Source organism: Penaeus monodon, unplaced genomic scaffold (genome assembly GCF_015228065.2).
Source record: "Penaeus monodon isolate SGIC_2016 unplaced genomic scaffold, NSTDA_Pmon_1 PmonScaffold_613, whole genome shotgun sequence".
NCBI lineage: Eukaryota > Metazoa > Arthropoda > Malacostraca > Decapoda > Penaeidae > Penaeus > Penaeus monodon.
The window spans coordinates 30,001-40,197 of record NW_023661140.1 but is presented as its reverse complement, the minus strand read 5'-3'; the positions used below and the strand labels follow the sequence as shown (position 1 = coordinate 40,197).

The 10,197-nt window shown below is 38.0% G+C and overlaps 1 protein-coding gene across 1 annotated transcript in view; it reads left to right on the top strand.

The window, feature by feature from the left end:
• Positions 1–3,348: 3,348 nt before the first annotated feature.
• LOC119571402 (collagen alpha-1(I) chain-like) overlaps positions 3,349–10,197 on the top strand; it is a gene marked incomplete at its 3' end in the record, with an annotated part of 36,195 nt that continues 29,346 nt past the window's right edge. The window contains 3 exon segments of the mRNA XM_037918724.1: positions 3,349–3,380; positions 8,590–8,842; positions 9,760–9,857. Coding sequence (XP_037774652.1) covers positions 3,349–3,380; positions 8,590–8,842; positions 9,760–9,857 — 383 coding nt within the window.

Genomic DNA, 10,197 nt, shown 5'->3' with positions numbered 1-10,197 from the left:
AAAAAAAAATTTTAAAAAAATTTAGTAATATTTTTACCAAAAGAAAAAAAATTTTAAAAAAAAAAAAAAAGTGGTGGAAAAGGGGTTTAATAAAAAATTTAAAACCATATTAAAGGGAAAAAAATTTTTTTAAAAAATTTAAAAAAAAAAAAAAAATATAACCGAAAAAAAAATTTAATTTTGGGATAAACAAAAAAAACCTTTCCTCGGGCCCAAAGGGGTTTTTCCCCTGTTTAAAACTTATTTTTAAAAAAAAAAAATCAATAATTATAGGATTTTAATATTTTTTTTTTGAATTTTATTGAATATTTTTAAAAATATAAATAAAATGAAATAATATTAATAAAAAAAAAAATTAACGTTTCCCCCCGGGAAAAAAAATGACCCTTAAAAAAAATAAATTTTTATTATAATATAATAAATTTTAAAAAAAAATAATATTAATTATAAATATAATGATTTAATATGGATATTATAAATTATCACAAAAATATAAAAATTTTAAATATAAAAAAAAATATACCTTTCCCTCCGGGAGCCAAAAGGGTCCTGTTAAAAAAAACCGAAAAAAAAATTTATTTAATTTTAACAATAAAAATATTTTAAAAAATTATTTATTTAAAATTTTAATATAATATTTTAAAAAATTTAAAAATTTTAAATATAAAAAAATTTCCTTACCCCCCCCCCGGACCCCAAAAAGTGTCACTTATTAATAAAAATAAATTTGAAAATATTTAAAAATTTAACAACAAAATATATAATTAAAATATTAATATTATTATATAATTTAATTTTAATTATAAAAAAGAAAATCCCCTTATCCCCCCCCCCCCCCCAAGCTTAATAAATTTTAAATTAATAAAAAAATATTTAAATTAAAAAATTAATATATTTATTAAAATAAATTTATATAATTTTTATTATTATTAATTATAAAATAAAAAATAAATACCCCTTTCCCCCCCCCCCCTCCCGCAGACCCAAACGTATTTTTAAAATAAAAATTTATTTTTAATAATAATATATTTAAAGTAATAATAAAAATATATTTATAATAATAATTTTTATATTTAAAATTTTTATAATTAATAATTTATTATTTTTAATTAAATTCCCCTCCCCCCCCCCCTAACCAACAATTTTTAAAATTATATTAACCCCCTTTAAAAATAAAAAAATTTTTTAAAATTAAATATTAACTCCCTTAAAATTATTAATATTAAATTATTTTAAACTCCCTTAAAAATTATTAAATATTATAATTAAAAAACTCCTTAAAATTAATTAATAATTTTATAAAAATATAACCCCCTATAATTAATTAATTTTATTAATTTTAAAACCCCCTTAAAATTAATTAAATTTAATTAATATTAACTCCCTTATAAATTAATATTAAAATTTAAAATTTTAAAACTCCCTTAAATTTTTAAATATTATAATTAATTTAATCCCTTAAATTTTTTAATTTTATAATTAATTTTAACTCCTTTAATTAATTAATATTTAATTTTAAATTAACCCCTTTAATTAAAAATATTAAAATTAAATTAACCCCCTTTATATTAAATAATTTATTTAAATTTAACCCCCTTATAATTAATTAATAAAAATTAAATTTTAAACTCCTATAATTAATTAATTTATAATTAATTTTAAACTCCCTTAAAATTAAAATTAAATATTATAATTAATTTTAACTCCCTTAAAATTAATTAATTTTATATTTAATTAACCCCCTTAAAATTAAATTTAAAATTTTATAATATAAACCTTATCAATAAAATAAAATAATTTTAAAATATTAAATATTAAATAAAATACCCCCGTTATCCCCCCCCCCCCCCCGCGGGACCCAAAACGTGACCCCACCCCATCAAAAATTCTTTTTAATAAAATTTTATATTTCCAAAATTAACTTTAAAATGAAAAAAAAAAATTCATTTTTTTATTTAAAAAGTACCCCCTTCCCCCCCCCCCCCCCCAAACCTCCAAGGACCAAAAAATTTTTTCCAAAACCCAAAAGGGTATTTATTTTTTTTATTTTTTTTTAAATATTATTTTTTAAAAAATTTGAAATATGTTTTTTTTTTTTTTTTTTTTTTTTTTTTTTTTTTTTTTTTTATAAATTACCTCCTTCCCCCCCCTTCCCCCCGCAGGCCCCAAAGGTAAATAAAACCCCCGTGGGGGCCCTGGGCATTTTTTTTTATAATTAAAATGATTTTTTCCTATATTTAAAAATGTTATTCTTTTTTTTTTTTTATTTTTTTTTTAAATTTACCCCCTTTCCCCCCCCCCTTTCCCCCCCCGCAACCCAAACAGGGATCGAACCCCCGTGGGGGGCCCTCGGCATCTTTTTTTCATATAAAATGTATTTCCTTACTTAAAATGTATATTCATTTTTTTTATTTATTTTATAAATTTCTCCCCCCCCCCCCCGCGGAGCCAACGGTGATCCAACCCCCCCCCCCCCGTACGAAGGGCCCCCGTAAAAAGGGGGGCCCCTTTAATTTAACATAGATAAAATTAACAAAAATTCTCATAAAAAATATATTTTAATATTTACATATATAATTGATTATTTAATATAATTTCCCCCCTCCCCCCCCCCCCGGGACCCAGCAGGTGATCCCCCCCCCATAGGGGCCTCGGGCGACCCCCGGTACTTTTTTTCTAAAATTTAAAAAATGTAATTCTTTTTTTTTTTTATTTATTTTAAAATTTTACCCCTTCCCCCCCCTCCCTCAGACCACAGGTGATCCAGCCCCCGTAGGGCCCCCCGTGGGGCCCCGGGTATCTTATTTTCTATAATTAAAATGTATATTCATTTTTTTTTATTTTTTTTAAATTTTTACCCCCTCCCCCCCCCCCCCCCAGGGCCAGGGGTGACCACCCCCTTTAATTAACTAGAAAAATTTAAAAACCTATTATTTCAATAAAAATATATTAATAATATAAATTACCCCCCCCCCTCCCTCGGGACCCAGCGTGACCCAGCCCCCTTAGGGGCCCTGGGGCAAACCCCGGGCCTCCCAGGAAAAAGGGGCCCCCTTTAATATAAAATAATATAAAAAAAATATAATAAATTTAAATAAAATTTTACCCCCCCCCCCCCCCTCCCTCAGGAGCCAGCGGGTTTCCCCGCCCCCAAAGGGCCCCGGGGGCGAACCCCCCCCCCCGGCCCGGGCCCAGGGGGGCCCCCCCCCGGCAGCGGGGGGTACGGCGGCCCCTGGGGGAAAAGGGGGCTTAAGGGGCCGAGGGAAAGCGACGGCCAAAGGGGAAAGACGGGGGGGCCCGGGGCCGGGTGGGGCCGGGGGGCCCAAGGGCTTAAAGGGCCCCCCGGGCATGGCCGGTTTCCCCCGGCAGAAGGGGGGCAGGTGAGTCGCGGTTGGTTATTAAATTTGGGCTTTTTAAATTTTTTAATTTTTTGTCAAAAAATTAATCATTAATTAATTTGTGTCAATTAATTAATCTTTAATTAATTTGTAAAAATTAATCTTATTTTGTAATATATATAGTTTTTTTATTGCTTTTTTTTTTTCCCAAAAAGGGATTTAAATTTAATTAATTAATTAATTGTTTAAATCTAATTAATTAATTTTAATTGTTTAATTAATCAATTAATTATTAAATTTAATTAATTAATTAATTTAAATTTAAATTTTAAAATTTTATTTTTATATTATGTATATGTTGTGGTACATATATTTTTTTTTTTCTTTTCTTCTCCTTTTTATTCTTCTTTTTCTTTTCCTTATTCCTTATTCTTTTCCCCTTCCTTCCCTTCTTCTCTTCTTCCCTTTTCTCTTCTTCTTTTTCATTCCCTCATTCCCTTTTTCTCTTTCTTTCCCCTCTATTCCTTTTTCTCTTTCATTCCCTTATTCCTTCTTCTCTTTATTCCCTCTATCCCTTCTTTTTTTTTCATTCCCTCTTTTCCTTTTCTCTTTCTTCCCTCTATTCCCTTCTTCTCTTTCATTCCCTCTATTCCTTTTTCTTTTTCTTTTCCCTCTTTTCCTTCTTTTTTTTCTTTCCCCTTTTCCTTCTTCTCTTTCATTCCCTCTATTCCTTTTTCCTTTTTCATCCCTCTTTTCCCTTTCTTTCTTTCATTCCCCTCTTTCCCCTCTTTTTTCATTCCCTTTCCCTTTTTCCTTTTCATTCCTCTATCCTTTTTCTCTTTCTTTTCCCTCTTTTCCCTTTCTTCCCCATTCCCCTATTCCCTTTCCTTCATTCCCTCACCCCCTTTCTTCACCATTCCCTTCATTCCCCTTTTTTCCCCTATTCCCTTATTCCCCCTTCCTTCTTCTCTTTCATTCCCTCTATTCCCTTTTTCCCTTTTTCTTTCCCCTCTTTCCCTTCTTCTCTTTCTTTCCCTCTTTTCCCCTTTTTCTTTTTCATTCCCCTTTCCTTTTTCCTTTTTCATTCCCCTATTCCTTCTTCTCTTCATTCCCTCTATTCCTTCTTCTCTTTCTTTCCCTCCCTTCTTCCCTTTTCCCCAAATTTCCCTTTCTCTTCTTTCCCATTTCTTTTCCCTTCTTCTTTTTCATTCCCCCTTTCCCCTTTTTCCCCTTCTTCCCAATTCCCTTATTCTCTTTCATTTCCTAATTCTCTTTTTCCCCTTTATTCTCTTTCTTTCCCTTTCATCCCCTATCCCCTTTTCCCCTTATTCCCTTTTTCTCTTTCTTTTCCTCTTCCCTCGTTTCAGGGTGACGGAGGCCGGGCGGGCTGGAGGGCCCCCCGGGGCCTCGTGGCGAAACGGCCCCCCGGGGGATTTCCGACCCCCCCGTTCCACGATTTATAGGGGGGTGGGAGGGGATGAGTGGATGAGAAGGTGGATAGGGGTGGATGAGGAGAGATGGAGAAAGAGAGAGAGAGAGAGAGATAGATAGATAGGGGAGAGAGAGAGAGAGAGAGAGGGGATGAGGCGAAACCCCCCCCGGGGGTTTTACGACCCGCCGATTCCACGATTTATGGTGGGGGGATAGGGGATGAAAGGTGGAGAGAGAGAGGGGGAGAGAGGGGGGGGGAAGGGAATAGATAATAGATAGAGGGAGAGAGAGAGAGAGAGAGAGAGAGGAGAGAGAGAGAGAGAGGAGAGAGAGAGAGAGAGTGGATGGGGTGAAATGGGCCTCCCGGGATTTACAAACCCGTCCGATTCCAGGATTTTATGGGTGGTGGAAGTGGATGAGTGGTGAAAGGTGGAGGGGTTTGGATGAAAATTGGGATGAGGGGGGGTAGATGATAGATAGGTTGGTAGAGAGAGAGAGAGAGAGAAAGAGAGAAGAGAGAAGAGGAGAGAGGGGTGAGGGAAATGGGCCTCCCGGGGTTTACGACCCGCCCCCGTTTCCCGGATTTATGGGTGGGTATGAGTGGTGAGGGGATGAAAAGGTGGATGAGAAAAAGGGGAGAGGGAGGGAGAGGAGAGATAGAGAAGAGAGAGAGAGATAGATAGATAAAAAGGGGGAGAGAGAGAGAGAGAGAGAGAGAGAGGGGGGGATGGGGCAAAACGGCCCCCCCGGGGATTTAGACCCGTCCGATTCCAGATTTATGGTGGGTGGATAGGGATGAGTGGTGGAAGGGGATGAGAGGGGAAGGGGAGAGGGAGGGAGAGGGAGATAGATAATAGATAGAGGGAAGAGAAGAGAGAGAGAGGAAGAGAAAAGGGTGGATAGGCAAATCGGCCCCCCGGGGGATTTAGACCCGCCGTTTTCCACGATTTTTGGTGGGTGATGAGGGGATGGGGGAAAGGGAAGGGGGAGGGAAGAGAAGGGAGAGGGGGAGGGGAGGGGAAAGAGAGAGAGAGAGAGAGAGAGAGAGAGGAGAGAGAGAGAGAGAGGAGAGAGAAGAGAGGGGGGAGGGCTCGGCCTCCGGGATTTACGACCCGTCCGATTCCACGATTTATAGGTGGGTGGTGAGTGGATGAGTGGATGGAAGGGTGGATGAGAGAGAGAGGGAGAGGGGGAGGGGGGGAGATAATGATAGAAAGGGAGAGAGAGAGAGAGGAGAGAGAGAGAGAGGAGTGGATAGGCAAAATGGGCCCCCCGGGGGATTTACGACCCGTCCGATTCACGATTAGGGGGGTGGATAGGGGATGTGGATGAGAAGGTGGATAGAGAGGGGGGAGAGAGGGGGGGAAAGGGGGAGAGATAGAGAGAGAGGAGAGAGGTAAGAGAGAAGAGAGGAGAGAGAAGAGAGGGGAGAGGGATGGGGCAAAAAATTCCCTCCCGGGATTTACGCCCCGCCGATTCCAGGATTTATGGGGGGTGGATGAGTGGATGGGGATGAGAAGGTGGATAGAGAAAGGGGGAGAGGGGAGGGAGGGGAGAATAGAGAGAAGAGGAAAGAGAGAGAAAAGAGAGAGAGAGAGAGAGAGAGAGAGGAGAGAGTGATGAGGCGAAATCGCCCCCCGGGGTTTTTACGACCCCCGTTTCCCACGATTTAAAAGGGGGTGGGTGGATGAGTGGATAGTGGAGGAAGGGGTGGAGAGGAGGGGAGAGGGGGGGAGAGGGAGATAGATAGATAGATAGAGGGAAGAAAAGAGAGAGAGAAAAGAGAGAGAGAGAGTGGATGGGCAAAAGGGGCCTCCCGGGGGATTTACCCCCCGTCCGATTCCCACGATTTTAGGGGGGTGGATGAGGGGATGAGGGTTTAAAAGGGGATGAGAGAGAGGGGGGAGAGGGAGGGAGAGGGAGATAGTAGATAGATAAGGGAAGAGAGAGAGAGAGAGAGAAGAGAGAGAGAGAGGGGATGAGGCAAAATGGGCCCCCCGGGGGATTACGACCCGTCCGTTTCCACGATTTATGGTGGGGGATGAGGGGATGAGGAGGTGGATGACAAGGGGATGAGGGGGGGATGGGAGGGGAGAGAGAGAGGGGGAGAGAGGGAGAGAGAGGGGTGGGAGATGATAGATAGAGGGAAACGGGATTTATGGGTGGGGGGAGGTGGATGGGGGGGTAGATAGATAGAGGAGAGGGGGGGAGAAGAAAAGAGAAGAGAGAGAGAGAAGAGAAGAGAAGAGAGAGAGAGAAGAAGGAGAGAGAAAGAAAGAGAAGAGAGAGAAGGAGAGAGAGAGAAGGAGAGAAAGAAGGAAAGAGAGAAAAAGAAGAGAGAGAGAGAGAGACGAGAGAGAGAAAAGAGAGAGAAAAAAAGAGAAAAGAGAGGAAAGAGAGAGAGAGAGAGGAGACAAAGATAATGATAGAAGATAATAGAGAGAGGGGGAAGAGAGAGAAGAGACAAGACAAAAGATAATGAAAAGGGGAAGAGAGAGAGAGAGAGAGAAAGATGGGTAGATAATAGATGAGAGAGAGAGAGAGAAAAGATTGATGCAAAGAAGAAAATATTTATATAACCCCCAAAATTTAATTTAATATTAAATAATATTAACTCCTATATAATTAATATTATAATTAATATTAACTCCCTTAAAATTTAAATTTAAATATTATAATTAATATTAACTCCCTTATAATTAATTTATATTATAATTAATATTAACTCCCTTAAATTAATTAATATTATAATTAATATTAACTCCCTTATAATTAATTAATATTATAATTAATATTAACTCCCTTATAATTAATTAATAATATAATTAATATTAACTCCCTATAATTAATTAATTTATAATTAATATTAACTCCCCTATAATTAATTAATATTATAATTAATATTACCCCTTATAATTAATTAATATTATAATTAATATTAACTCCCTTATAATTAATTAATATTATAATTAATATTAACTCCCTTATAACTAATATAAATATAATAATTTATAAAATATTAATATGTAAAATAAAATACCCCCGTTATCCCCCCCCCCCCCCGCAGGAGCCAACAGCTGATCCAACCTCCATTAATTAACATAAATAACCATATTGTAATTAACAGCATATATAATATAAAATATACACTATACATTATACATTAATACAAAATAGAAAATAAAATAATACATTAATATAAGATAATTAATATAAAATAGGAAATAGAATACCCCCGTTATCCCCCACCCCCCCCCGCAGGAGCCAACCGGTGATCCAACCCGGCATCTTATTTTCTATAATTAAAATGTATATTTCCTATACTTAAAATGTATATTCTATTTTTTTTTATTTATTTTATAATATTTCTCCCTCCCCCCCCCCCCCGCAGGAGCCAACAGGTGATCCAACCCCCCCCCCCCCCGTACGAAGGGACCCCGTAGGAAAGCGGGGTCCCTTTAATTAACATAGATATAATTAACACAAATATCTCATATAAAATATATATTAATATATTATCATATATAATATGATTACTTAATATAATATTACCCCCTCCCCCCCCCCCCTCAGGAGCCAGCAGGTGATCCAGCCCCCATACGGGCCCTCGGGCGAGCCCTCGGTATCTTATTTTCTATAATTAAAATGTATATTCAATTTTTTTTTTATTTTATTTTATAATATTACCCCCTTCCCCCCCCCCCCCTCAGGAGCCAGCAGGTGATCCAGCCCCCTTAATTAACATAGATATAATTAACACTATTATTTCATATAAAATATATATTACATAATATAATATTACTCCCCCCCCCTCCCTCAGGAGCCAGCAGGTGATCCAGCCCCCTTACGGGCCCTCGGGCGAACCCGGCCTCCCAGGCAACCGGGGTCCCGAGGGCGGGCCCGGCAGCGTGGGCTACGGCGGCGCCCTCGGGGAAAAGGGCTTCAAGGGCCAGAGGGGAAGCGACGGCCAGAAGGGCAAGACGGGGCGGCCGGGCCAGGTGGGGCCGCTCGGGGCCAAGGGCTTCAAGGGCGCCCCGGGCATGGCCGGCTTCCCCGGCAGGAAGGGAGGCAGGGTGAGTCGCGTTGATTGGTTAATTAATTTGTGTCAATTAATTAATCTATTAATTAATTTGTGTCAATTAATTAATCTATTAATTAATTTGTGTCAATTAATTAATCTATTAATTAATTTGTATTAATTAATCAGTTAATTTGTATATATATATAGATTTTTTATTGCATTTGTTTCCTAGAAGGGAGTTAATTAATTAATTAATTAATTGATTAATCTAATTAATTAATTAATTGATTAATTAATCAATTAATTAATTAATTAATTAATTAATTAATTATATTAATTAATTATATATGTATATTTATTATTATGTATATGTGTGTGTACATATATTTTTTTTCTTCTTCTTCTCCTTCTTATTCTTCTTTTTCTTTATTCCCTTATTTCCCTTATTCGCTTATTCCCTTCCTTCCCCTATTCTCTTTCATTCCCTCTATTCCTTATTCTCTTTCATTCCCTCTATTCCCTTCTTCTCTTTCATTCCCTCTATTCCTTCTTCTCTTTCATTCCCTCTATTCCTTCTTCTCTTTCATTCCCTCTATTCCCTTCTTCTCTTTCATTCCCTCCTTCCCTTATTCTCTTTCATTCCCTCTATTCCTTCTTCTCTTTCATTCCCTCTATTCCTTCTTCTCTTTCATTCCCTTATTCCCTTCTTCTCTTTCATTCCCTCTATTCCTTCTTCTCTTTCATTCCCTCTATTCCTTATTCTCTTTCATTCCCTTATTCCCTTCTTCTCTTTCATTCCCTTATTCCCTTCTTCTCTTTCATTCCCTCCTTCCCTTCTTCCCTTCTTCACCAATTCCCTTATTCTCTTTCATTTCCTCATTCTCTTATTCCCTTATTCTTTTTCCCTTTTCCCCTTCCCCTTCCCTTATTCCCTTCTTCTCTTTCATTTCCTCTATTCCCTCGTTTCAGGGTGACGGAGGCCAGGCCGGGCTGGACGGCCGCCCGGGCCTCGTGGGCGAAATCGGCCTCCCGGGGATTTACGACCCGTTCGATTCCACGATTTATAGGTGGGTGGATGAGTGGATGAGTGGATGAGAAGGTGGATAAAGGGGGTGGATGAGAGAGAGAGTGAGAGAAAGAGAGAGAGAGAGAGAGATAGATAGATAGAGGGAGAGAGAGAGAGAGAGAGAGAGAGTGGATGAGGCGAAATCGGCCTCCCGGGGATTTACGACCCGTCCGATTCCACGATTTATAGGTGGGTGGATGAGTGGATGAGAAGGTGGATGAGAGAGAGAGGGAGAGAGGGAGGGAGAGGGAGATAGATAGATAGATAGAGGGAGAGAGAGAGAGAGAGAGAGAGAGAGAGAGAGAGAGAGAGAGAGAGAGAGAGAGTGGATGAGGTGAAAT